Source organism: Xenopus laevis, chromosome 7L (genome assembly GCF_017654675.1).
Source record: "Xenopus laevis strain J_2021 chromosome 7L, Xenopus_laevis_v10.1, whole genome shotgun sequence".
NCBI classification, from domain to species: Eukaryota; Metazoa; Chordata; class Amphibia; order Anura; family Pipidae; genus Xenopus; species Xenopus laevis.
Genome location: NC_054383.1, coordinates 61,282,136 through 61,309,237, shown reverse-complemented (window position 1 = coordinate 61,309,237; position 27,102 = coordinate 61,282,136). Strand labels below are relative to the sequence as shown.

General features: G+C 39.6%; 1 protein-coding gene across 9 annotated transcripts in view; it reads right to left on the bottom strand.

The window, feature by feature from the left end:
- zdhhc5.L (zinc finger, DHHC-type containing 5 L homeolog) overlaps positions 1 to 27,102 on the bottom strand; it is a 199,932-nt gene that overhangs the window by 139,748 nt on the left and 33,082 nt on the right. For 6 of the 9 annotated variants that reach the window (XM_041569019.1, XM_018225553.2, XM_041569020.1 and 3 more), the window contains one exon: positions 18,837 to 19,348. In XM_041569019.1, the coding sequence (XP_041424953.1) occupies positions 18,837 to 18,940 (104 nt within the window). In that variant the 5' untranslated portion in view covers positions 18,941 to 19,348. Of the gene's footprint in view, positions 1 to 18,836; positions 19,349 to 21,523; positions 21,940 to 27,102 lie in introns of all 9 variants that reach the window. The other 3 variants (XM_018225554.2, XM_041569017.1, XM_018225556.2) reach the window with 2 other exon arrangements.

Genomic DNA, 27,102 nt, shown 5'->3' with positions numbered 1-27,102 from the left:
AACATATTAAAGAAGATTATAGAGAAGGATGGGAAGGACTGGGATTGTCTCTTACTGTACCTTATGTTAGCAATTAGAGAGGTACCCCAGTCGCCACCCCAAGGGTCTCCTCAATGTAGAAAAGTTGTGTAGTGGAACATATTATGCTTATGCCAGACAGGATTGCTGCAGTCATGCCATGTCATAGTTAGGGAACACATGCAGCAAGCGCAGGAGGCTGAAAGTTGAGTTTACAACCGATCAGTTAAGGTTCGAACTTTCAACCCAGTTCCTTGTTCCAATGGTAGAGAGCAATTTCCTGGCTAAGTTGCAGGGCCCATATGAAGTAATCGAAAAAACAGATTAGGTGAACTATAAAGTTTATCAAGCAGAAGAAAGGACAACGTGAATCAGTTATAGTTCAACCCCTGCCCCATTCCCAGGAGGGTATTCAAAAGGCAAAGGATAGCACAAACCTGATCAGAACCTTAAAAACAGGAAGTTTCTGCAAAGAAACACTGAGGTGTTTTCTGAGGTACCAGATTGTACTAATGTGATAAAGCACAATATCGTTACCGATCCTCAGGTTCGGGTCCGGCTTAAGTCCTATAAGATCCCGGAAGCCCACAAAGAGGCAGGGGGAGTGCAAAGGATGCTGGATTTGGGGGTAATTTAGAAGTCCAAGTGAGTGGAACAGTACTTGTTCCCAAACCAGACAAATGTACAAATGCCATTTCGGCTATAAGGGGCCCCAGCCACATTTCAACGAATGGTGGACTACATTCTTAGGCCTCATCAGCACTGCGCCTAGAGTTATTTGGATGACATGGTGATTTTTAGTAGGGTTTGGCAATGTCACCTTCCCAGAGTCCAGGCTGTCCTAAATTCCATTAGAGATGGAACCCCAGCGAACCCCACAAAGTGTGCCATAGACCCAGAAAAGATCCATTATCTTGGTTATGCCATAAGGCTTCAAATAAACAAGTGGAAGCAAAGACTGGCCCCAACCTCTCACTACAAAGCATGTTTGTACTTTTCTTGGAATGGTGGGCCATTACCACAGGTTCATTCAAAATGTTGCTACCATGGCTGCACCTTTAATAGATTTGACAAAAGGTAAAGGGTTCACAATGATTAAGTGGGGTGCTGAGCTACAGAAGGCCTTCCAAGGGTTGCAAACAGTTTTGTGTCAAGATCCGGTGTTGGTGGCTCCAGATCTCAAAAAGAAGTCATGGTCTCTGTGTATCGCCGATCAGCACTGGCCCAATCTCCACAACAGGAATCGCTACACAATGTCTTTGAAAATCGGCTTTTATTTTGGCTCAATAAGTGATAATAGGCTGTGGGTAAGTGGTACAAACTAATGTTTCGTGCCCTTCCTATTGGCACTTCATCAGAGTTCAAAGTGAGTCACATGTTAATCCATTTAAATAAACTATCTGGTGCATACGTGATCAAACATGTGTGTGTAAATTTGCATAAGTCATTCTATTCAATTTGCATCAGACGTTCAATTCAATGCGAGTGTGTGCTGAATTGTAATACAAAATAAGTTATATTAATCAGGGTTAGGAGATAAACAAAAACATATAATAAAGAAAGAAGAGTCGAGTACAAAGCACCTTTCACCGATCAAGAAACCAAGTAAATGGTGTGCAGGGTCAAGTGCTCCTCCTTATTGTAATTTTAATCATTTTGTTTTTCACCCTTGGGGTCATTTTAATACATACCAATAAAAGTTAAGTTTTACATTTTTGTTCATGGGATTTATGGAATGATAAATGGGGTGGTGCAATTTTTGGCTCATTCTTTACTCTCTATCAAACAAAAACATAACATATAAGAAAATAATAACAAATTGAAAAAATTTAAATTTATTACTGAATACAACTCAGAAGCGAGAGATACAGTTCCGATATGGTCAAAGCTGGATATGGGTAGACCACAATTTGTTTAACCCTTTGCCTGCCAAGCACGTACGCTGTACGTTCTGGCAGGCAAGGGCTTTAACTGCCAAGACCGTACCTAGTGCGTTCTGGCAGAAATCACTGCTGATCTCGTCATCAGTGGCTTTAGCCGCCTCTGCAGAGACTTAGCAGTGCTGACAGCCCCCTGGGCAACAAGGCTGGGGGGCTGTCATGTCAGTCCTGCAACAGGATTGTCGCAGGGCCAACCTAAAATCGCAGAAAGAAGCAATTTACCAGCTCCTTTGTCTTCCTTCTTCTCTCTGCTTCTCTGGCGACGCCCACACACTTCCTGGCTGCAGTGACTCATCAGCACACACGCTGCTGAAAGTCTCTAAAGCAATCTGACTGTTTCTTCTGCTCCAACAACAGTAAGTGGCCTTTATTTTATAACTACACATTACACTACACTGGTATAGATCTATACACAGTTAAACAATCATTTTAGTAAAGATTTTTTTTGTTGTAAAGTTATGTACACTTATTTGCACTTATTTCACACTTATATAGACACTGTCACACCACTTTTAGAAGTGTATACACAAAAAACTCACACTTACTTTTTCATTTTACTAATTTGTGTTTTTTTACCCCTAAAAACCATTTGTTTTGGCAGCAAGACTATTGGGTAATCAATTTTGGCCACTAATTATGCTGTTGGATCAGTCATTTTATTATTTCATTGATTTACACAATTTTTGTGGTTTTATTGCAATTTTATCCCTGCATTATTATTCCTTATGTATCTTTAGTATAGTTTTGCTGTTTGGTGCTTTGGTATAGAAAGATATATTTTACTTTGTTTGATCCATCAGAATATGTACTTTCCAAAAATATATGCTGTTCTAGGGACTTTTTACAGTTTGGGGGTCTTACAACACATAACGCAAAGTCGGGGTACTGTTTTCAGCAGCTTAGTTGGCTAGTGTGAAAATTCATATGCATGTTTTTCATTTGGGTTCCGTACACACCACATACTTTGGTAAAGCTATGCATATTGGGCATCAAGCTATTCATTAGACCTCTATTTGGGGTGATTTTTCTTTGTACGTAAAACATTGTGTGCGAAAAATGCGGCAAACCAACATTTTTAGGCAAATTTCAGAAATGTTGTAAAAACCTCTACGTTTAGAAAAGCTTTGCAGTTTGGTAGTTTGGTGTAGAAAGACGTCTTTATCTTTGTTGGATTCGTCAGAATGTGTACTTTCCAAAAACATATGGCTTTGGGGGGTCTTTGCTGTTAGGAGGGTCTTGAGGCACATAACATGAAGTCAATGGTCTATGTTCACAGAAGGCGAATCAGCAGCGGAGAAAACTCATATGCACTATTTTTATTTGGGGTCCGCACATGCCAGCTGCCTTGGTATATCTATGCACATTGGGCATCAAACTGTTCAGTAGTCCCTTGGCATTAATATTTATGTTATTTTACAATTGTATGCAAGTAATTGGGTGAGATAAATGCGGCCAATTGCAATATTTTTAGGCGGTTTTCAAAAATGTAAAAACTGTTGCTTTTATCGCCAAATTTAGGAAAGACTTGCGACTTGGTACTTTGGAGTACAAGGACATGCATACCCAATTTGGGTTTGCGGGAATGTGTACTTTCCGAAAATATATGGTTTTCTGGGGCGAACTTACTTTTTTCTACTTTTACCTCCCCCCCAAAACGATGTAAATGTGTTGATTTTGCAGTACCTGAAATGACAGACCATATGGGGGTCTTCTTTTGGGGCCCCTATATGCCACATGCTTAGGTACACCTATACATATTGGGCATCAAACTGTTTAGAGGACCCTAAACTTTCATATTTGGGGTGATTTCTCTTGATACCTAAAAGTATGTGGGTAATACGATGCTGCAGGGTAGAAATTTTGAGGTGATTTTTGGAAATGTCGCCAAAATCACCAAATTTAGGAATGGTTTGCGGCTTGGTACTTTGGAGTACAAAGACATGCATACCCAATTTAGATTCGTGGGAATGTGTACTTTCCGAAAATATATGGTTTTCTGGGGTGAACTTACTTTTTTCTACTTTTACCCCCCCCCCCCAAACGATGCAGATGTGTTGATTTTGCAGTATCTGGAATTACAGAACTGATAGCTCAAATGAGGTGTCTACATTTTAGGGCCCCTATATACCACGTGCTTGGGTAATCCTATACATATTGGGCATCAAACTGTTCAGTGGACCACAGGCTTTCATATTTGGGGTGTTTTACATTGATACCTAATGATTTGTGGGAGATATGATTCTGTAGATTGTAATCTTTGAGGGCATTTTTCAAAAAATTCACCAATTTCTATAAAACATTATAACTTTAGGAAACAATTGCAACTGGGTAGTTTGGAGTACAAAGATATATTTACCCATTTTTGATTCACCAGAATCTGTTCTTTCTAATAATGGGTAGTTTTCTAGGGTAAACCTACTGTTAGTGGAATGTTTGGCCTTGAAATCAGAAGTATGCCGTTTGGGGAGCGGTGCTTTGGAAATTTGGTAGTGTACTGCTTGTAGATTTTGATCTATAAAAGTGAGAAATCTCCATAAAACTATATATATTTGGTATTGCCGCGTTCAGGAAACATAGACCTTTCTAAATCAGCTATGTTCTCATACATAAAGTAAATGATGTTTCTGATATATGTGATTGTTCTTTGTGAAACATGATTTTTTTCATTTTATTGGACACTTAGAAGCCTATATTTTATTACAGAAGTAGAATTAAAAATTCTTGCATATTTGGAAAGTTCAGGTTATCCTGAAAAAAACAATATATTGTTTTGCTGGGTAAACTAAAAGACCGCCCCAGGAAAGGCCCTTAAAGTGAAAGAGTGCAAAATATCTAAAAACTGCTTTGCAGTAGATGTTCGCATCTAGGACAAAACGGCTGGCAGGGAAAGGGTTAAAGACGTGGACCAAATCTTAGAGATAAACGGTCACCAAGTATGCTACCAGAGAAGAGAGAAAATAAAAATTGGCTACATGTCAAAGGCACATTTAAGTGTGGAGCAAATGTCTGTAAGTGCTGTAGATTTATTAAAATATCGAAAGAAATACAGAGTACGAACACAAGAAAAATTTACAACAGCAATACAAATACTAGCTGCCAGACTGAAAATGTAATATATTTAGCCACATGTCGTGTTAGAGCATATAGCGTGTATAAATAGGAAAGATTTAACCTCAGCCATAGCAGCCCATGTCATTAGTGAACACAATGCTAATGAATACTTTGTTTCATTTCAGGCAATTGAAACTGTCAAACTGGGGAAAAGGAAACTGAATGGATACTTCTGATAGAAACAGTTACACCTCAAGGGCTTAGTAGAGAATGTGATGTAAAGTGTTTTGTAGATTAACAGAAATAGAACGGGAGATGCATATTAGACTGCACCCAGAGGTTACATATAAGATGACATAACATAAAATATAAAATAAATATATATATATATATATAAAATAAATAAATAAATAAAAATAAATAAATAAAATATATATATATATATATATATATATATATATATATATATATATATATATATATATATATATATATATATATATATACACACATACATACACACACCTTGGTAATATTTACAACTCCCCCTAAGTCAGTGTTTTTGGATTAGTTCTGCTGATTAGTATGATGCATGTTAAATAACTCATCCACTCCCCCCATATACAATAGGATAGGGAGATAACGTTGTGATGTAACATTTGAAGATGATTTATGCTTCACGTGTGTCAGGAATTATCAATCAGTATAGGTTATATATGTACATCGTTATGCTTGTGAATTTATTGGATATTACGACTAAAATTGTAATGAATTGATACAGTGTAGCGAAGTACATATATACCATTTTTATATTTTAATAGCTGTCCTATAATTTATTGTTTTTAACTGTGTCCTTTGCATGGTGCATTGAATTTTTGGAATTTTTATTTCTATTTAATCTATACTGGGACCGAATGATAGTATATTAATAATGAATTATATGGAGGGACAATAAATAAAGTTATTGGAAATAAAGGTTATTAGGATAATATGTGTATGATAATTGATAGAGATTTTTTTTAAAAAAATTTTTAATTGGCATCATAGATATACACGTATTCACTATAAAGTCATTTTATACCCTCATATTTTATATTCACTATTTTTATATTCACTATTTTTAATAACTTTTTAAAAACACTTTGAATTTGATTAATATAACTCATTTTGTATTACAATTCAGCACACACTCACATTGAATTGAACGTCTGATGCAAATTGAATAGAACGATGCAAATTTACACACACGTGTTTGATCACGTATGCACCAGATTTAAATGGGTTAACACGTGACTCGTTATGAACTGATGAAGTGCCAATAGGAAGGGCAGAAAACGCGTTAGTTTGTACCACGTACCCACTGCCTGTTATCACTTATTGAGCCAAAATAAAAGCCGCTTTTCAAAGATATTGTGTAGCGATTCCTGTTGTGGAGATTGAGCCAGCGCTGATCATCGATACACAGACGGTTTGCAGATTCCAGCCTGCAGTTGCCGGACTATCTCGGGAGCTGCGGCCGACACACTACAGCAAGGTTGAGCTCAGCTAATCTTTCATTACCCGTCTCTTTACTGTAGAATGCAATGGTCATGCTCTGGTTCCTTTCTTTACAGAATTTCAACATTACAGCAGAACACAGGATAGGTAAGCTCTGCGTAATGCAGATGCTTTGTCAAGGGCCCACTGTATGGTTGCAAACTATGTCTGAAACCCCAGGTTCGAACAGAGTGGGGAGCTACAGTGGTGTGAAAAACTATTTGCCCCCTTCCTGATTTCTTATTCTTTTGCATGTTTGTCACACTTAAATGTTTCTGCTCATCAAAAACCGTTAACTATTAGTCAAAGATAACATAATTGAACACAAAATGCAGTTTTTAAATGAAGGTTTACGTTATTAAGGGAGAAAAAAAACTCCAAATCTACATGGGCCTGTGTGAAAAAGTGATTGCCCCCCTTGTTAAAAAATAACTTAACTGTGGTTTATCACACCTGAGTTCAATTTCAAAGGTTATAAAGCCATTTCTAAAGCTTTGGGACTCCAGCGAACCACAGTGAGAGCCATTATCCACAAATGGCAAAAACATGGAACAGTGGTGAAACTTCCCAGGAGTGGCCGGCCGACCAAAATTACCCCAAGAGCGCAGAGAAAACTCATCCGAGAGGCCACAAAAGACCCCAGGACAACATCAGGCCTCAAACTGCAGGCCTCACTTGCCTCAATTAAGGTCAGTGTTCACGACTCCACCATAAGAAAGAGACTGGGCAAAAACGGCCTGCATGGCAGATTTCCAAGGCGCAAACCACTTTTAAGCAAAAAGAACATTAAGGCTCGTCTCAATTTTGCTAAAAAACATCTCAATGATTGCCAAGACCTTTGGGAAAATACCTTGTGGACCGACGAGACAAAAGTTGAACTTTTTGGAAGGTGCGCGTCCCGTTACATCTGGCGTAAAAGTAACAGCATTTCAGAAAAAGAACATCATATCAACAGTAAAATATGGTGGTGGTAGTGTGATGGTCTGGGGTTGTTTTGCTGCTTCAGGACCTGGAAGACTTGCTGCGATAGATGGAACCATGAATTCTACTGTCTACCAAAAAATCCTGAAGGAGAATGTCCGGCCATCTGTTCGTCAACTCAAGCTGAAGCGATCTTGGGTGCTGCAGCAGGACAATGACCCAAAACACACCAGCAAATCCACCTCTGAATGGCTGAAGAAAAACAAAATGAAGACTTTGGAGTGGCCTAGTCAAAGTCCTGGCCTGAATCCTATTAAGATGTTGTGGCATGACCTTAAAAAGGCGGTTCATGCTAGAAAACCCTCAAATAAAGCTGAATTACAACAATTCTGCAAAGATGAGTGGGCCAAAATTCCTCCAGAGCGCTGTAAAAGACTCGCTGCAAGTTATCGCAAACGCTTGATTGCAGTTATTGCTGCTAAGGGTGGCCCAACCAGTTATTAGGTTCAGGGTGCAATTTCTTTTTCACACAGTTTTGGATTTCTTTTCTCCCTAAATAATAAAAACCCTCATTTAAAAACTGCATTTTGTGTTTACTTGTGTTATCTTTGACTAATCTTTTATTAATAGTTAAATGTGTTTGATGATCAGAAACATTTTGTGTGACAAACATGCAAAAGAATAAGAAATCAGGAAGGGGGCAAATAGTTTTTCACACCACTGTATGTGACATAGAGGTTTGTCCCAGGGGAGAATTATGTATATGATAGCAGATACAGTACATAGCACCTAGGTTGAGGTATTGGTTCCTTTAAATCTCTAGGGTAAGACAGGCTAGGACAATGGAGCATGGTTGGAAAGTTCTCTGGCCAATTAGTCCGCAGGTGGAGCTGTTTAAGGGGAGCCTGGGTGCTTTGTTTAATTTTGCTGCTGTGAAAAACAAAAAAAAAACAGACAGGGGCCTGCAAATTTTGTTGCCAACCTGTGTCTCTCATCTGGGGAATTGTTTTGCCTGATCCCCTACCAGCTGCTACGAGCAAGTCCCCACACTAAATACATTGGATATTTCTTTACTGTGGTCCAGTTTTGTACCATCTGGTCATATCCAGCTAAATTAAATCCATTTAGGTTGTGGCATCCTTGCAACAGGATCTTGACAAACTGGCAATCTGGGCAGCTAAGTGGCAAATGAGATTCAATGTTGATATATGTAAAGTCGTGCACCTGGGATGTAAAAATATCCCAGCCACTTATACCCTTACTGGGACTGCACTAGGCAAATCCATTATGGAAAAGGACCTTGGAGTCCTTGTAGATGATAAACTTGGCTGTAGCAAGCAATGCCAGTCAGCAGCATCTAGGGCAAATAAGGTATTGAGCTGTATTAAAAGGGGCATTGATTCACATCAGGAAGCAGTCATTCTCCCACTTTATAGAGCACTGGTAAGGCCCCATCTAGAATATGCTGTACAGTTTTGATCTACAGGACATTATTGTATTAGAGAAGTGCAACTACGGTAAGCTCGTAAAAGGTATGGAAAATCTTAGCTATGAAGAAAGACTGGCCAAATTGGGGATGCCCACGCTGGAGAAGAGGCGTTTAAGGGGTGATATGATAACTATGTATAAATATATAAGGGATCATATAATAATCTCTCTAATGCTTTATTTACCAGTAGGTCTTTCCAGCTGACATAAGGTCACCCATTCCGATTAGAAAAGAGGTTCCGCCTATATATTAGGTTTTTTTTTTTTTACAGTGAGAGCTGTGAAGATGTGGAATTCTCTCCCTGAATCAGTGATACAGGCTGATATATTAGATAGCTTTAAAAAGGGGTTGGATGGCTTTTTAGCAAGTGACGGAACACAGTGTTATGGAAGCTCATATTACAAGTTGATCCAGGGACAAGTCAGATTGCCATTTTGGAGTCGGGAAGGAATTTTTCCCCCTGAGGCGAATTGGAGAGGCTTCAGATGGGGTTTTTGCCTTCCTTTGGATCAACTGGCAGTTAGGCAGGTTAAAAAAATAAAATAAAAAAGTTAAAAGGTTGAACTTGATGGACATGTAACTTTTTTCAACCTAACTTACTATGTTACTATGTATTCTACTATTCTCCAGTAGCGGGACACAACTACCTTTATAGTAAGTCTATTTCTCGAATGGTTTATGTTATCTAATTTCACTAAATGTGTATTACCACCAAATGTGACTAGCTAGGTTTTTTTTTTCAATTTTATTTTGAATTCTGCATTGTTCTTGATTACTGCTTTTGCACATAAAATGTTTTTGAGTGAGGTGAGTGGATCATGTATTTTTCACTCTGCAAGCAGTTATGTCAAATGATTTTACTGAATTTGTGAGTTTACAATGATTTCAGTTTTGCACAGTTCTTTATTAACTTGAATCTGCCTGTAAAACCATTTATGATTTTCATTTGATTTCAATCAAATGTTTTAACTGTAAGTGCATCTACCACCACAACAGTTTACTGTGTTGTGCAAAACAATTTAACAGGAAGGGTATTCACATAATAGAAGCATAACATAACATATAACCCTGGGTATAGAGTATCCTTGGGAAAGGATGACAACTGCATGACAAAAATCTAAATCTATCATTCTCAATTCACGATAGGATATCTTATGACAAATTCTGTGTCACAAATTATCCCTTAATAAAGTGAATTTTGTAGGCAAAAGTAGAAATGCTGATTAAAAAATGTGCAATATAAGGAACACAAGTGTGTCTGGTCACATTAATAAACTAGGCTGACTTCCCAAGGCTATGAGCATTTGCACCCTAGTGTAACTTTTGCCCTCCAAAGATAGCTATACTGTGTGTTGAGGATTAAACCCAAGATTCAGCAATGTATGAGAGATTTGCAATGTACAGTTAGGTCCATAAATCTTTGGACAGAGACAACTTTTTTCTAATTTTGGTCCACCACTGTTGTCTTCCATTGACATTGAGGTCTTTTTGCACTGCTGAGTTCACCAGTGCTTTTTCTTTCTCAGGATGTACCAAACTGTAGAGTTTGACACTCCTAATACTGTAGCAATATCTTGGATGGGTTCTGTTTTTGCGGTTTAAGGATTGCTTGTTTCACCTGCATGGAGAGCTCCTTTCACTGCATCTTGTCTGTTCACAGCAAAATCTTCAACTTACAAGCAACCACCCCCTCAAATCAACTCTACGGCTTTTATCTGCTTCATTGATAATGACATAAAGGAATTGCCCACACCTGCCCATGAAATAGCCTGAGTCAATTGTACAATTACTTTTGAGCCCATGAAATTAAGTGATTGTGTTAAAAAAAAAGGCTTTAGTTCCTCACATTTTTATGCACTCTTTTTGTTCAACCCACTGAATTAAAGCTGAAAGTCTGCAGTTCAATTGCATCTGAATTGTTTCATTTAAAATTCATTGTGGTAATGTACACAACCAAAATTAGAAAAAAAGTCTTCTCTGTCCAAAGATTTATGGACCTAACTGTAACTATGCATGTATAGATCGGGGGATTTTTCTTTCTACCAAGAATATTAAAAAATTACAGAACTTAGCTCGTTTACTACCCTGGGATAAATACCGTCTGGTCCTAGACCTTTGTTTACCTTTACATTTTCTGGTCTCTTTTGAATTTCCTCTTACATGACCCATGCATCAATTACTAGAATTGGGACTATTAAGAAGGAATACGTAATTAGCTGGTTCTTCGATTGTATAGACATACGAAAAAAAAGAACAGCTCAGAACCTCTGCTTTTTCCCTGTTATCATCAACCAACTGACCCCCCTCTGATATTAAGGAAGGACCCAACCCCATCCTGTTTTTTTTTTTTTACTATTTACATATTTAAAAAATAATTTCAGATTCGTTTTACTCCTTGCTGCAAAAACCTTGCTAACTACCATGCCCTTTGCCAATCCAGAACTCTTGCTTGGCTCCTCTCTTATTAAGACCTGGCGGCATCCAATTAGCAGAGGGCTCCTGCCGAAGTGAAAGGCAGCTGCTACAGGCAGAAGCAGAGCCTAGCACAGAGCCTAGCACTTGTTCTGGATTTAGGGAGCCAATCGTGACAGCACCATGGGCCACAGATGGAGGTCGAAGGTCATGCTGCCGCTGTTCCTCCTACCACTGAAGCGCTTCTCTCCACCCACACTTGGAGGAACAAAAGCGGAAACAAGATTACATGGTTCAATGCCTGCATAATCCATCTCTCAGGTTGGATGCTGTGCAACAAATTCCAAATCCTGTAGTTCAACCTCCTGTTGCAGTTCCTGCAAGTTCTTCTCCTTCTGCTGCCTTGGGTAATAAGAGTAATTTCCATGAACCAAAAATCTCATTCCCTGACAAATTTCGTGGGGAAAGGAGTAAATTCTTTATTTTTCAAGAGGCATGTAGATTGTACCTCAGCTTTTTCCCTCACTCCTTTGCTACCAGAGAGAATAAAGCAAGGTTCGTGATGACCTTGCTACAAGGTGACCCACAAATTTGGGCATTAAGATTACCTCCCTCTGATCCTGGCCATTTTTCCCTTGAGGTATTTTCTAACACCATGGCCTAATTTATACGATGACCCGGATCGGGCTACCTCTGCCGATACCGCAATTCGTAAACTCTGTCAAGGAAGAAAGGTAATTGAGGAGTATTGCACAGAATTCCGCTGCTGGTCAGTTGAGACTGGGTGGAACGATACTGCTCACCGTAGCCAATTCAGGGTGGGGCTTTCCGACGCTGTCAAAGACAGTCTGGTTAATTATTCCCCTCCTTCCACTTTGGATGATCTTATGAGGTTAGCCATCCAGATTGATAGTAGACAAAGGGAGAGACAGGCTGAAAAGGGCAACTTTTCCTATGGTTAATACTGACTTAACACCAATCCCTTCTTTACCTATCCCTCAGGAGGAACCCATGCAATTGGGGGTTACTCATCTGTCCCCTGAGGAAAAGGCTCGAAGGCGATCTCAAGGTCTGTGTATGTATTGTGGGGATAACGGTCATTTCCTTAACCACTGTCCTAAGAGGCCGGGAAATCATCAAAGGGTTCTTCCTCTTCTCTGTTAATTTTGGCATTACCCTGGTTACTGGTACACAACCCCCACATAGATTGGGTAACTGGGGAGGTTGTTCAGTGGGGATCTATGTGTAAAACTTCCTGTTTTATCTCTCCTCAAATGGTGGCAATTACCTCTTTGGAGGGTTTACCTTCGTCCTATGCTGATTTCGCGAAAGAATTTTCTAAGAAAGCCGCTGAAATGCTACTCCCACATAGGCGCTACGACTGTCCCATTGATTTAACCCCAGGGTCTACTCCTCTTAGGAGGAGAACATATCCTCTTTCCTTGCCTGAAGCTCAGGCTTTGAAAGACTATATTAAAGAGAATCTAGCAGGAGGTTTTATCAGACCCTCCAATTCTCCTGCAGGGGCTGGTTTTTTCTTTGTGGGCAAAACAGATGGGGTCCTTCGCCCATGCATTGACTATCGTGGCCATAATAAAATGACGGTAAAAAATCCCGCTATCCCCTTCCGCTAATTTCAGAGTTGTTTGATCAAGTCAAGAATGCTACCATCTACACTAAACTTGATCTTAGAGGTGCATATAACCTCATTCATATTAGAGAAGGGGAGGAGTAAAAAACGGCCTTTAACAGCAGGGATGGCCTTTAGTATTTGGTCATGCCGCTTGGCAATGCAATGCCCCCGAAGTGTTTCAGGAATTTGTCAATGACATTTTCTGGGATTTACTTGGGCTGTTTGTAGTAGTGTATCTTGACAATATTTACATTTTTTCTTCCAAATTGGGTGTCCACAGACAGCATGTATGTGGAGGAATAATTTTTTGCAAAACTAGAAAAATGTTGAGATTTCTTCGGTACAATTTTTGGGGTTTAACTGTCACGGCCCGAAGGCTCAGTGGTAGTGAGGACCAAGGAGGAGACACAACACCAAGTTTGCGGTACAAAAGGATTTAGCAGAAGAATAGTCGTAAGCAGGCAAATGGTCAATACAGGCGGCAAGGATCAGAATCGTTTAAACAGGCAAGAAGTCGGTACACGGATAATCAGAAATAGCAGAATCACACCCAGGAACTATACGAAATAGACCTATAATTGGGCAAGGACAGAAAGGGAAAATGAGACTAAATAGTCCATAGTTGGCGCCAAAACATGACGCCGTGACGTCATGACGCTGACGCCGGCGTCCTCTTGTTGACGTCCTGACGCTGACGCACATTCTGACGCCGGCGTCCATTCCATCGCCGGCGACCAATCCTGGGGCGACACGTTTCTGACGCGGCCATATTGCGACCAGGAAGGACCGCATGGTGGAGCAGGAGGTCGCCATCTTGGACGTCCCGTGGGGTAAGTTCCTTGCTTTCCATTACATTAACATATCCAGGAAGGGAAGTCCAAATATATAAGTTTGAGTCCCAGGAAGATTAGGTATACCCAAAGTCAAGCAAATCTTAGGCTCTCCTCTGCCTGATCAAAATTCTTTTCTTTAAATCCGGATTGCTGTGTTCCTCCAGAAACAAAGTTTCACGAGGACGGGGAAAACAGGAAAGATTATATAGTGTAGTATCTCAGTGTGAAAGTATCTCACCCTTTGTGAGTTAAGTGCCTTAATTATTTAACACCTTGTGAAAAAACACTCCACACCTCTGAATTAACCTCTGGCATGCACGTGTTACACAGACCTCAATATCTATACGTGTTGGCTATTTATAGTGTGGTTACATTTAACACATACTCCCATTGTCCAAAGTCCCCAAATGCAAAACTTCTTTAGACACGTAACTTGTGAATTGGTAAAAGGGAAAATAGCATCAAACCGCTGAATTCTAATGTCTCCAGTGGTATAGAATACTCACAAGACGTGAGTTGAAATAGGCATAAATAAATGCGAGCTCCTTTCCGTACTTGAACTCCTCCTTCGTTACTTGGGTGAAGAGAAAAACAGCGTGTGCAGAAACGCTTAAAACTTTTTAATAATTAAATTATAAAACACACTCACAAACGAGTTCGTGATAAATCGCATAAAAAGTTTCAGTAAAAGTCCCCAATGTCGCTATGGCTCCTCAGTCTCCTTCAGAGCTCAATCCGTCTTGCCAAAGGGTGCTTCTGCAACTCACAAGTGTGGTCTCGCTCGCATCGAAATTGGGGACTTACACAAACTTTTTATGCGATTTTCTGGAGGAACACAGCAATCCGGTTTTAAAGAAAACAATATCAGGGAAGGGGTTGGAGGTGGATCCTGGGAAAGTTAAGGCCGTATTGGACTGGGCTCAACCCCTCTCATAACATGCAACCCAAAAGTTTTTAGGTTTTGCAAACTACTACAGGCAGTTCATAAAAAAAATTTCTCTAGTGGTATCCCCAATTACAGATCTGACCAAGAAGGGTGCGGATCCCAGTATGTGGCCTTCTGAGGCTTTTCAAGCCTTCGAGTTCTTAAAAAAGGATTTTGTATCTGCCCCTATTATTCGTCATCTTGACACAACCTTACCCTTTATTGTAGAGGTAGATGCCTCAAAGGTTGGGGCAGTTCTTTTACAAAGGCATCCAATAACTAACAAGGTACATCAGTGTGCTTTTTTTCCCTAAATGATCGCCCAAACAAATGCTAAAGGTGAGTTTGGTATTATTAATTATGAGGTCCAACAGACCTAGTAGGTTCTTGAACCAAATTAAATAAAAAGTTCTCATTTAGCATATTTACAAAGCTGCTATCTTTTTTTAACTTGGCAACCCCATTAACCCACTCAATGGCTGGATAAGTGAAGTAACATAATAAAACTTGAGCAAGTTGTGAAGCTGCCTTCATTTGTAATAGTAGCTGGGCTTAGTTATCATTACTTATACGAGGTGGTTTGTAGTATACACCAATGATAATTTACTTTGCAACCTTTTTGCCCAGTCAAAATCACCACACCCTCCCCAATGCTATCCATGGTTATTTCTTTAGAACATGGCTTTATTTCAGACTTTTTGCAAATTCGCTGCATTTTTAAAAATGATTACTTTTATTTCTGTGGTAATAAAACCGTACCCTGTATGTGATCCTAAGGTGAATGAATCAATGTCGGTGGCAAAACAATCCTGTTGGGTTTATTTAATGTCGAAATGTTTTTAGTACACTATTGGTATGTTGATCCAAATACAGAAATATCCATTACCCAGAAAATCCCCAGGTCTCAAACATTCCAGATAATAGATCCAATAATTGTACATGGGTTGTAATGGGTTTCCTTATCTGGAAACCCATTATCCAGTAAGTTTCTAATTAAAGGAAGGCTATCTCCCATAAAGTCCATTTTAAGCAAAATATCAAATCAAATGTTTTAACTATTTGCTTTTTTTCTCTATTATAACACAATTATCTTGTACTTGACCCTAACCAAGCTGCATAACTTAGTGTCTAACTCTAAACCATCTTAACATTGGATTAATGTAATGTTTTTACATTTTTTTTTTTAATTAGGAACATTAGGAACAGAGTTTCACAATACAGAAAGACCCTACCTGACCAATGATCCCCAACCAGTAGCTCATGAGCAACATGTTGCTCACCGACCCCTCGGAGGCAAGTTTTGGTTGCATAATAAACAAGTGTACTGCCAAACAGAGCCTCTTGTAGACTGCCACTCTACATAAGGGCAACCAAATGGACAATCACAACCCTTATTTGGTACCCCCAGGAATTTTTTTCATGCTTGTCTTGCTCCCCAAATCTTTACATGTGAACATGGCTTACAAGTGAAAAAGGTTGGGGACCTGTGCCCTAGAACATCTGGAAATTCTGAGGTCCCAAGCCACATAAAATATGCTATACCTGCACTAAGTTACATAATAATTTAATAGGTAGAAGTAGTTACACCGATTAAACATGGAATTGTAGTTGCTGGGCTGCAGCTTATTAAAGAAGAACCAGCACATAAAAACAAATATGGATAGAAATGCCATATTTTATATATTGAACTGTACCATCCTAAAGTTTCAGAACTTCTGGAACAGTAATGATTCAGGCCTGCAGAGTTGGGCACAAGGGTTCACCATCTTGATGGTGATTTTGTTAGACATGCTCAGTGTAGTCTAGGAATATATTTAGAAGATAAGCTTAAGTGTCTTAAGAAATCATTAAGTAGACAACGAAGGTCACACGTTACAGAAGTTACATTTTGATACAAATTACACTTTTTGAGCTGTCATGAAATGAGAATGTGAATTAAAATTACCCTTACATTGGTGCTTTTGTATTCTATATACAGTCATATAATAAGGTCTGAGAACCCCTCTCAGCCTGCATAATAATAACTTACTCCACTTTCAACAAAAAAAAGATAACAGTGGTATGTCTTTCATTTCCCAGGAACATCTGAGTAATGGGGCGTTTTCTGAACAAATATTTTTAGTGAAGCAGTATTCAGTTGTATGAAATTTGGGTACTCTTGTAATTTTGCTAAATTGAATGCATATAACTGCTCAATACTGATTACCGACAACACCAAATTGGTTGGATTAGCTCGTTAAGCCTTGAACTTCATAGGCAGGTGTCCAATCAGAAGAAAAGGTATTTAAGGTGGCCAATTGCAAGTTGTGCTTCTGTTTTACTTTTCTCTGAAGAGTGACAGCATGGGATCCTCAAAGCAACTCCCAAAAGATCTGAAAACAAAGATTGTTCAGTATCATGATTTAGGGCAAGGCAACAAAAATCTCTCTCAGAGGTTTAAACTGTCAGTTTCAACTGTAAGGAATGTAATAAGGAAATGGAAGGCCACAGGCACAGTTGCTGTAAACCCCAGGTCTAGCAGGCCAAGAAAAATACAGAAGCGGCATAAGTGGAGGATTGTGAGAATGGTTACAGACAACCCAAAGATCACCTCCAAAGACCTGCAAGAACATCTTGCTGCAGATGGTATATCTGTACATGGTTCTACATTTCAGCACTATTTGCACAGGGTGGGCAGGGTGATAGGAAAGAAGCCCTATCTGCACTCATGCCACAAACAGTCGCTTGTTGTATGCAAAAGCTCATTTGAACAAGCCACAGTCATTTTGGAACAAAGTGCTTTGGACTGTTATTTGGTCATAACAAAAAGCAATTAACATGGCGGAAGAAGAACACCTGCTAACTACTGTCAAATTTGGTGAAGGTTCCATCATTCTGTGTGGCTGGACTGGGGCCCTTGTTAAAGTCGAGGGTCGGATGAATTCAACCCAACATCAACAAATTCTTCAGGATAATGTTCAAGCATCAGACAAAGTTGAAGTTGCGCAGGGGTTGGATATTCCAACAAGACAATGACCCTAAACACACTTTGAAATCTACAAAGGAATTCATGCAGAGGGAGAAGTACAATATTCTGGAATGGCCGGCACAGTCTCCCAATTTGTACTTGAAAATCTATGGTATGATTTGAAGCAGGTTGTCCATGCTTGGCAGCAATCAAATTTAACTGAACTGGAGAGATTTTGTATGGACAAATGGTCAAAAACACAGCCATCCAGAATCCAGACACTCATCAGAAGCTATAGGAGACGTCTAGAGGCTGTTGCAAAAGGAGGCTCAATTACTGATGTAATATCTCTGTTGGGGTGCCCAAATGTATGCACCCATCTAATTTTGTTATGATGCATTTAAGCCAATAAACTTTATGTCACTGCTGAAATACTGTTTCCATAAAGCATGTTATATATTGAAATGAAGTTGCTGCTTTGAAAGCTCAGCCAATGATCAACAAAACGCCAAAGAAATAAGAGGGGTTCCCAAACTTTTTCATATGACTGTATACTGTATAAAGTGAGTAGATCTGTAAGCTCAGGTAACAGACATTAGCACAAAGGATGGTACAGAATCTCAAAGGATGGTACAGAATCTCAAAACATAAAGTGCAGTATTTCTAGCCTACTTCTTTAATGTTTAGTTCTCCTTTAAGCACAGTAAAACATATTTTATTTCCCATTTATATAGCAGATTTCTTCTTTTGTCTATACAGGTATAGGATCAATTATGCAGAAAGCTCCAAATTACGGAAAGGCCATCTCCCATACACTCCATTTTATCCAAATAATTCAAATTTTTAAAAATTATTTCCTTTTTCTCTATAATAATAAAACAGTACCGTGTACGTGATCCCAAATAGGATATAATAGATCCTCATTGGGAGCAAAACCAGTCTATTGGGTTTGTTTAATATTTAAATGATTTTCTAGTAGACTTAAGGTATGAAGATCCAAATTACAGAAAGATCCCTTACCTGGAAACCCCTAGGTCCTAAGCATTCTGTATAACAGGTCCCATATCTGTACTACACCAGTGTAACGGAATCTTACTGCTGTGTTTATTATAGAAATTAGCCTGGACTCACGTGAAAATGAAGAACAGTGTTGTAGATCCAACCAAAAAAACAGTTGCTGCAGCTACAGGTACGTATTTGCTTGGTTTAAATGTCTTAACATTTCCTGCAGGCATCGTGAAGATGTAGAAAGGGGTCAGCAGGATGCAGCATAGCACCACAAAAAGTTGGTAGGGAATCTGAGATACAGAATAGTGGAAGCCAGGTATGCAAATGAAAAATGTCAAAAAGAGGTAAACCGATACAATAAACGATCACAAGGCATGTTGTAGAATCCCAAGTATTTCATAAAAAAAATAAACTGGAAAGGTGGGATGATCTGTAATCTGTTTCTTCTTGAGAACTAATTTGTTTGCCACCACTAATCTCCTCCAGCCTTAGAAGGTATGGCAAGCAGACAACATTTCTTTTTCCAATGTTCCTCTCCCTCAGATTTCTGCAATTCAATGATAATCCAGATGTGCCAGAAGGAGTTTGCAGTAGAAGAGTAAAAGGTGTTATTTTCGGTAGGAGTGTTTCAGGGCCTAAAAAAATAGAAAACAGTAGACATTTAGATAGATTTTTGAGGCTGGAAAAAACATAGATAAATACACTTCAATTATTATATTATACATGGTTATCTACCTTAGGAATAAGCATTAATCAACAAGTAATACATGCAACTTTGCTACAGAAACAAAAGGTGAGGAATAATATTAATCACTGTTATTTGCAATTAGAATCACCAGTGTAGAGTTTGTGTATTAGTGCATTTAGCAACTGGTTCAAGTGACCACAGTAGAGCAAAACAAGGAGAGATCGGCACACAGGAACAATTGCAACATGGGGTAAACCCCTAGGTGTTTATTGTGTCATAGTTTGCACAACGTTTCGGGGGCACGCCCCTTCGTCAGGTGACGAAGTTTTGCTCTACATTGGAAATCGTGGGAGTGCCGTCTCCCCAGAGGATTGTGCACCAGGCCACTAAAAAAGGGAAGGCGAGGTTGTGCGCTCACACCGTGTTCCATCAAGTGACCACAGAACACCAATCTATGGGATGGGGAATCAATACCATAAACTGAAGATTACCATAGTAATAATAATTGGGGATACAATGTGCACCCTTAAAGAGGTGGTTAACCTTTAATTTAGCTTTAGTATGATGTAGAGAGTGATATTCTGATACAATTTGCAACTGGTTTTCATTTTTTATGGTTTTCTAGACTAGTTTCTATTCAGCAGCTCTAGTTAGCAATTTTGAGCAATCCAGTTGCTAGGGCCCAAATTAGCCTAGCAGCCATGAATTGATTTAAAATGAAACACTGGAATATGAATAGGAGAGGGCATGAATAGAAAGATGAGTAATGCAAAGTAGCAATAGCACTAAAACCGTAGCCTTGCAAAGCATTTGTTTTTTTTGTTTGTTTAGAAGGGTTCAGCAACTCCCCCATTTGAAAGCTGGAAATGGTCGGAAGGCGGCAAATTCAAAAACTATAAAAAAAGAAAAAATTAATTCCAGTTGAAAATTTTCTTAAAATTAGCCATTCTATATAACATACTAAAAGTTAACTTAACTACCCCTTTAACTCAAGTCAAGTGTCAATTTATTATGTGCAAATACAATTGAAAGAATTGTGAGTGATCCACAAGAAAGGACAAGGCAACGAGTTAATGTGTATTAAATTCAGGAAAAGAGGTTATCCAGAGACTATCATTCAGGAAGCAAAGCACAGGTTTAGTTGTCCATGTACAAGAGTAAAACAGGCCAGGAAGACTCCTTTTGTCGCATGATACAAAAAATGGAAAATGAGCAGGTAGGATTTATCTTACTCCAACATTGCCATATATTACAACAGACTTAAAGGGGTTGCTCACCTTTGAGATAACTTTTAATATGCTATAGAGAGTGGTATTCTGAGACAATTTGCACTTGGTTTTCATTTTTTATTATTGTAGGTTTTCGAGATATTTAGCTTTTTCTTCAGCAGCTCTTCAATTTGCATCTTAAATAATCTGGTAACTAGGATCCAAATTACCCTAGCAACCATGCATTGATTTGAATAAGAGACTGGAATAAGAATAGGAGAGGGTCTGAATAGAAGGATCAGTAATAAAAAGTAACAATAACAATACATTTGTAGCCGTACAGAGCATTTGTCTTTTAGAAGGGAGTCAGCGATGCCCATTTAAAAGCTGCAGAAGAAAGAAGAAAATGGCAAATAACTATAAAAAATAAATAATGAAAACCAGTTGAATTGGCTGTTCTAGAACATAATATAAGTTACCTTAAAGGTGAACCATCCCTTTAAAGAAAAAAAAAATACCCAGAATGAATTTATTTATATAGATATCTATATCTATATCTATCTATCTATATCTATATATAGATATATATATATACATACAGCAAAAGAACCGCACTCACAGGACTTTTTGAAGGTGCAAAATCCAAAATCAATTTTGGATTTTGCACCTTCAAAAAGTCCTGTGAGTGCGGTTCTTTTGCTGTATACATGTTCTGTTTTAACCAGCACCTAGGCATTAACGTTTGTTTTGAGTGCACCAGTATTTGGACTGTATATATATATATATATATATCCAAAAAGTATGCGAGCACTCACAGGTCTTATTAAGATTGTAGATGAGTTTTATTTTGCAAATAATAGCCGACATATCGGCTAGCACTCTAGCCTTTCTCAAAGTGCAAAAACAATACCAACCAAACATTTGAATCCTCAGTGTCCGGAAAGAGGAGTGCTGACGTCACCAAACGTCAGTGGGGGGGGGGGGGTGCGGTGATGTAAGTAAAACACTGATAATGTGCCCAAACAAGAACACTAAAATTGTATCATACATAGTGTGTGCTAAGGTATGAGAGAAAGAAAAAAAGTTACATAGAGAAAAATACAATGTAGCAAAAGTGAATATGCAGTCATAGCGCCGGTCCTGCTTCCTGAGGGGGCGTGTATGTATCTTCAACGCGGCAATAGTAGAATATGTTGTCAGGGCCCTGGAAATTAGCAACCGAGGATGTTGTTCATTACAGCGCGGCTCCAAATGTAGGATAAGGTCACGGTCTAGGACTGGTAAAGCTCCCACACTGTCGCTGGTTCTGTTTTCAGAGGGTTCGTGAAACCTGGAAAGGAAAAAGAAAAAGGGTCGGGGAGAATAGAATGGAGAAGAGAGACAGCAAGGAAGGCATGGTATGGGATAAGAGCGGAGGGAATGTGGGACCGAGAAGCTAGCTCTTCTGGCCGTAATCTATTGGAAATACCCACTTGGGCACTGGAGTTCGAAAAGGGCAGGATGGGACACACTAGGTACAGGTTAAGGTAGACCACCCCAATGTTGAGGGGTACAAAACACAAAGCCCGTCCAAAATGGTGTGTCCACGTAATAGTCTTTTGAGAGGACTGTGAGACAACTGCTATGCATAAGAGGTGTAAATCGTCCAGTTGTACAGATTAAAAAATGAAAAATATCGGAAGACTGTCATGGTTATTTCGTATAGAGTGCTGACCCAAAGTTAATTCATAGTATGCATTGGATAGTGGCTTAGTCAACCACCTTGTCTGTGTGAGGGGTGTAAGGACACTCGGCCCATCCAACATATGTGCACCAGGGCAGTCTATGTTGGTTAGCCTCTGTTAGGGAGGGTTTTGTGCTCTGTATGTGTCATAACAGACCTGTGATGGAGAAGGTATTTGAGAGCCCAGAGACTGGTATTGTCCTGGTCAGTCTGGCAGATGTGGAAAAGGGAGTGGTGTGGGGAGTCAAGGATGCAGGTATCGGGGAAAGGGGGGGGGAAGAAAAAGAAAGAGGAAAGGAAAAAGGGATTCAACAAAAATAGAAACAGTACTTTCAATGCCCACCTCCAGGTCATTAATAAACAAGTTGAAAAGCAAGGGACCTAGTACAGAGCCCTGCGGTACTCCACTAACAACACTGGTCCAATTAGAAAATGTTCCATTTACCACCACTCTTTACACAATAATATGTGGAAAATACTTCTCGGTGGTAGGAGTTCCCATTAGATTCGAGCAAGGGAATTGAAGATCAGTGAAGAGACCAGATTATTGTAAAATCAATAGAAGGGGGCATATGAAATTAGTTCATTAAGTCCCCTGGGACTGAGTGTATCCAAACAGTGTATCCACTTGAGTTCTGTCTGCAGTAGTTGGCGTTCTCGATCCCCACCTCGAGCCAGTGTATGTCTAGAATCCACGAAGTGCTGGGAGACAGGTGTGTCACCTGAGCCTTTTAGAGAGCTGCTCGTATTGCAGATTGATGGTTGGCCATCCTATCTCTGAATGTAGTTATCGTTTTCCCCACATACACAAGACCGCAGGGGCATTTGATAATATAGATAATGAATTTGGATGTGCAGGTAACCCTGTGTTTGATCATGATATGTTTGCCTGAATGTGGGTGGGTGAATGAGGGTCCCGTCAGTAATTGTCTGCAGGTGGTACATTCGGTACAGCCTGGCTTAGAGGAAGAAAGCCGTGTAGACATTACGGAGGATTCATAGCAATGTTTGGGGTCGGTCTTGACCAGTTGGTCCCTGAGGTTGCGACTTATCTTGTAGGCTGTTCTAGTGAAGGATCTTGCTCTTGGTGAATGCGTAGTTAGAAAAGTGAATCGTTCCTCCTTTTCTTTGGGGTCAAATGCCAATAATTCAGATTGTGTAAATTGGAAGGCTCGTTGTAGACTGTCAAAAAGTTCATGTGATGGGTATCAAAAACAGGTCTATCAATTCATTCAGTTGGGTTTCAAGACAAGTGGGGTCACTGTTGTAACGAATCACCCGATTCATTTGTGAGTAGGGGATGCTTTTTAGTAGATGTGGTGGATGGCAAGATGTATGGTGTAACAGAGTATTGCGATCAGTAGTCTTCCGGTAGAAGGTGGTGTTGAGTCGGGTCCCCTGTTTCATTAGGAGGATGTCCAGAAATGGTACCTCAATGTCATCCATATGTGCAGTGAATTTGATTGGAGAGTTTGTTTAATTCCTCGACCATCTGTAGGAATTATTCTTTGGAACCCACCCAGAGGATCAGCAGGTCATCAATGTAGCGCCAGAGTCTGTAGATGTGTTGTCCGTATTTAGGAAAGATGTGGTGTTGTTTGTAGTGTGCCATATATAGGTTGGCAAAAGCTGGTGCCACATTTGATCCCATACTGGTGCCGCTGAGCTGTAAATAATGACGCAGTTCGAATTTGAAGTAATTGAGCTTTAAACACAGTCCCAGGAGATCCAAAAGGAATTCGGTGTGGGGTTCAGATTTTGTATCAGAGATTATTTGTATTCCCTGGTCCGCAGGTATTACCGTGTACAGAGAAGTCACATCCATAGTCGCCAGTATAGTGTATTGGGGTATGGGTAAGCACTTCTTGAGTAAGTCACCGGTATCTTTGAAGTAGGTGAAACCATTTTGGGTCAAAGGTTGTAGATGATGATCCACATAAATGGCCAGGAGTTGAAGGATGGAATCTCTCGAACTGACTATGGGACGACCTGGTGGGTCCCTTAGGCTCTTGTGAATCTTCAGAAGTGTGTATAATATTGGACAAACAGGATGTGTTTTCACCAGGAATAAATGTGTAGATTCTGAGATAAAACCTTGTGATAAGACTGAATTTAAGGCAGTGTCAACTTTTGTAGATATAGGTGGGATCTTTGTCCAGGAGCTGATAGACAGAAGTGTTGTTTAGTTGTTTCAGTACTTCAGCTCGATAAGTGGCGTATTCGAGGATGACGACACCACCTCCCTTATCTGCTGGTCTGATGACTATATTGGCATTATTGGCCAGAGTGGTGATCGCTTCTTTTTCCATCTCTGTTATATTAGGTCTAAAGCTGACGTCACTTGGTTTTGAGGATTCGTCTATTAGTAGTCTTGTAAATGCTGCGATAGACGTAGGGGTGTTGGTGGGCTCAAACGTGCTCACAGGGCGGAAGGGAGTAGGTGCTTTCGTATTCTTCATACTGAAATATACCTTGAGCTTCATGGTCCTCTGAAATCTTTGTATATCTATCATGAGATCCAGTGGGCTGATCTTAGTTGTAGGTACAAAGGAAAGTCCCTTGGATAACTATGTTCAGCAGGACTCAATGTGTGGGAGCTAAGATTGAAGATTACTTTCTCCTGTAACGGTTTGGATGTCGTGTCTATGCCCTTCTGTGGGAGCGAGGATCCTAAAAAATGAGGACCTGAGTTGTCGGGTGTGGAGATATTTAAAATTATGGTGATCAGTGTGTATTTGCCTCTGGATTTCCCTCTACCCCTCAAATAGAAGTCTGTGTCAGAGGGGGGATAAGTATATATACACACTCCCTTTTTACCTGGAGCCACCATTTAAGGATATTCGCTGTGCTCCCTCAGAGATCACCTGAGGAGAAAAAATCCAGTGTGTGGAAGCAAGATAGAACTTTGTCCATTAATTGGTTCATGTGACCTAAGATGTATGGTTTGTTTGCGTGCATTGTGAATCGTAGGATCCCAGGGGACAGCCCTTATTGCTTAAAATGTTCTATTTCTGATTACCCAATGACACAAACCACTATAAAAAGCATATTATGATAATAATGGTTTACATAAAGCAGGGTTTTATGCAATACATTTTTATACATGGTTGGGGGTATAGTTTTCATTTAAGATGGCCAAACATTATGGTGAGCTCACCAAGCGAGCGGATCTTTCCCTCGATAAGCCCACCAAAGGTGGCCAATATCGGACTAACAACAACTGGAATATTGGTTGTTGGAACGATGATGGATTGATCTGGCGTGAAAATCTAACCTGCCCAATTGACATCTAGAAACTTTTTGGCCAGATATCGTGTTGGGTAGCCCATACATGTGTAGATAGCAGCTGACTTGGTCTAAAGGACTCATATAAACAGATTAAAGCTGCTTCTGTATGGCCACCTTTACCGACACAGAAGAGTGCATCTTCATTAATTGTCTTATCGTAAGGGTAAAACAAAGGACACAGGTAACCGCTGTGCGCAGCTGTGAAATTTTGGCCTCTCTTGCCTTTTAGCCACCCCCCAAAAACATGACCTTAGAAAAACTAAAAACCCAGACATGCCAGTATGATCACTGCACAAATGGTCAATGAGCATTCACTTAACCCCAGTGACTGCTGACACATTATATATTAACACATTTATAAAGCACCAACATATTCTGTAGTGTTGTACAATAACCGAGTATATACATCATCATCATTTATTTATATAGCGCCGTCAAGATAGGCAGTGCTTTACTTCAGTTATAGCAAACAGGGAATAAATCGTGGATAACAAACAAGGATTACAGAGTACAATAGGGTTAGAAGGACCTAGAGATTAGAGTTTACAAACTAAAGGTTGGGGTACAATTGAGACATTAGGATTATATAAACACTTTGTCATTTTTGATACAGCAATGATTTATTAAGGTACATCGAATAAGCCTCTTTAAACAGGTGGGTCTTTAAGGAGCGCTTGAAAGTTTGGAAAGAAGGGGAAAGTCTGAAAGTTTGGGGCAGAGTTCCAGAGAAAAGCAGAAGCCCGAGAGAAGTCTTGTAGACGAGAATGGGCAGAAGTGATCAGAGGAGAAGTGAGGCGAAGATCAGAAGTAGAGCGAAGGTTTCGTGAAGGAATGTATTTGGAGATAAGAGATGATATATAGGGAGGGGTTTCATTATGAAGGGCCTTGAATGTGAGTCTAAGTAATTTGAATTTGATTCTAGAAGAGATTGGGAGCCAGTCAAGGGACATGCATATGGGAGCAGCTGATGCTGAGCGGCGAGCTAGATGAATGAGTCTAGCGGCCGCGTTTAGAACAGATTGGAGTTGTGAAAGGTGACTTGTTGGAATACCTGTGAGGAGTAAATTGCAGTAATCAAGGCGAGAAATGATGAGAGACTGAATCAGTGTTTTAGTTGAATATACACTGAACATACAGATTTACATAAAAAAGACAATAACCAATACAAACGGTAGAGTGACCTTACCAAATATCTTACAATCAACAGCAAAATAAGACATTTGGGTCCCATCCTCTGCTTTCCATAGACATGCACCCACTCACACGCACAGGTACTGTCATATACATTCAGTAGCAGATTTATTTTATGCCCTCTCTTATTTGTCCCAAAATTCTGTTAATTTCTTCCAAGTTCCGGTGCATTACTTTTGTCATCCCATAATTCTATTGCTATCTTGTTGTCCTATGCAACTGCTCTATTCTCCAGTAGGGGCACTACTCCAATAAGGAGAGTTGAAACAATAGCCTCATGGGGCAGCACAG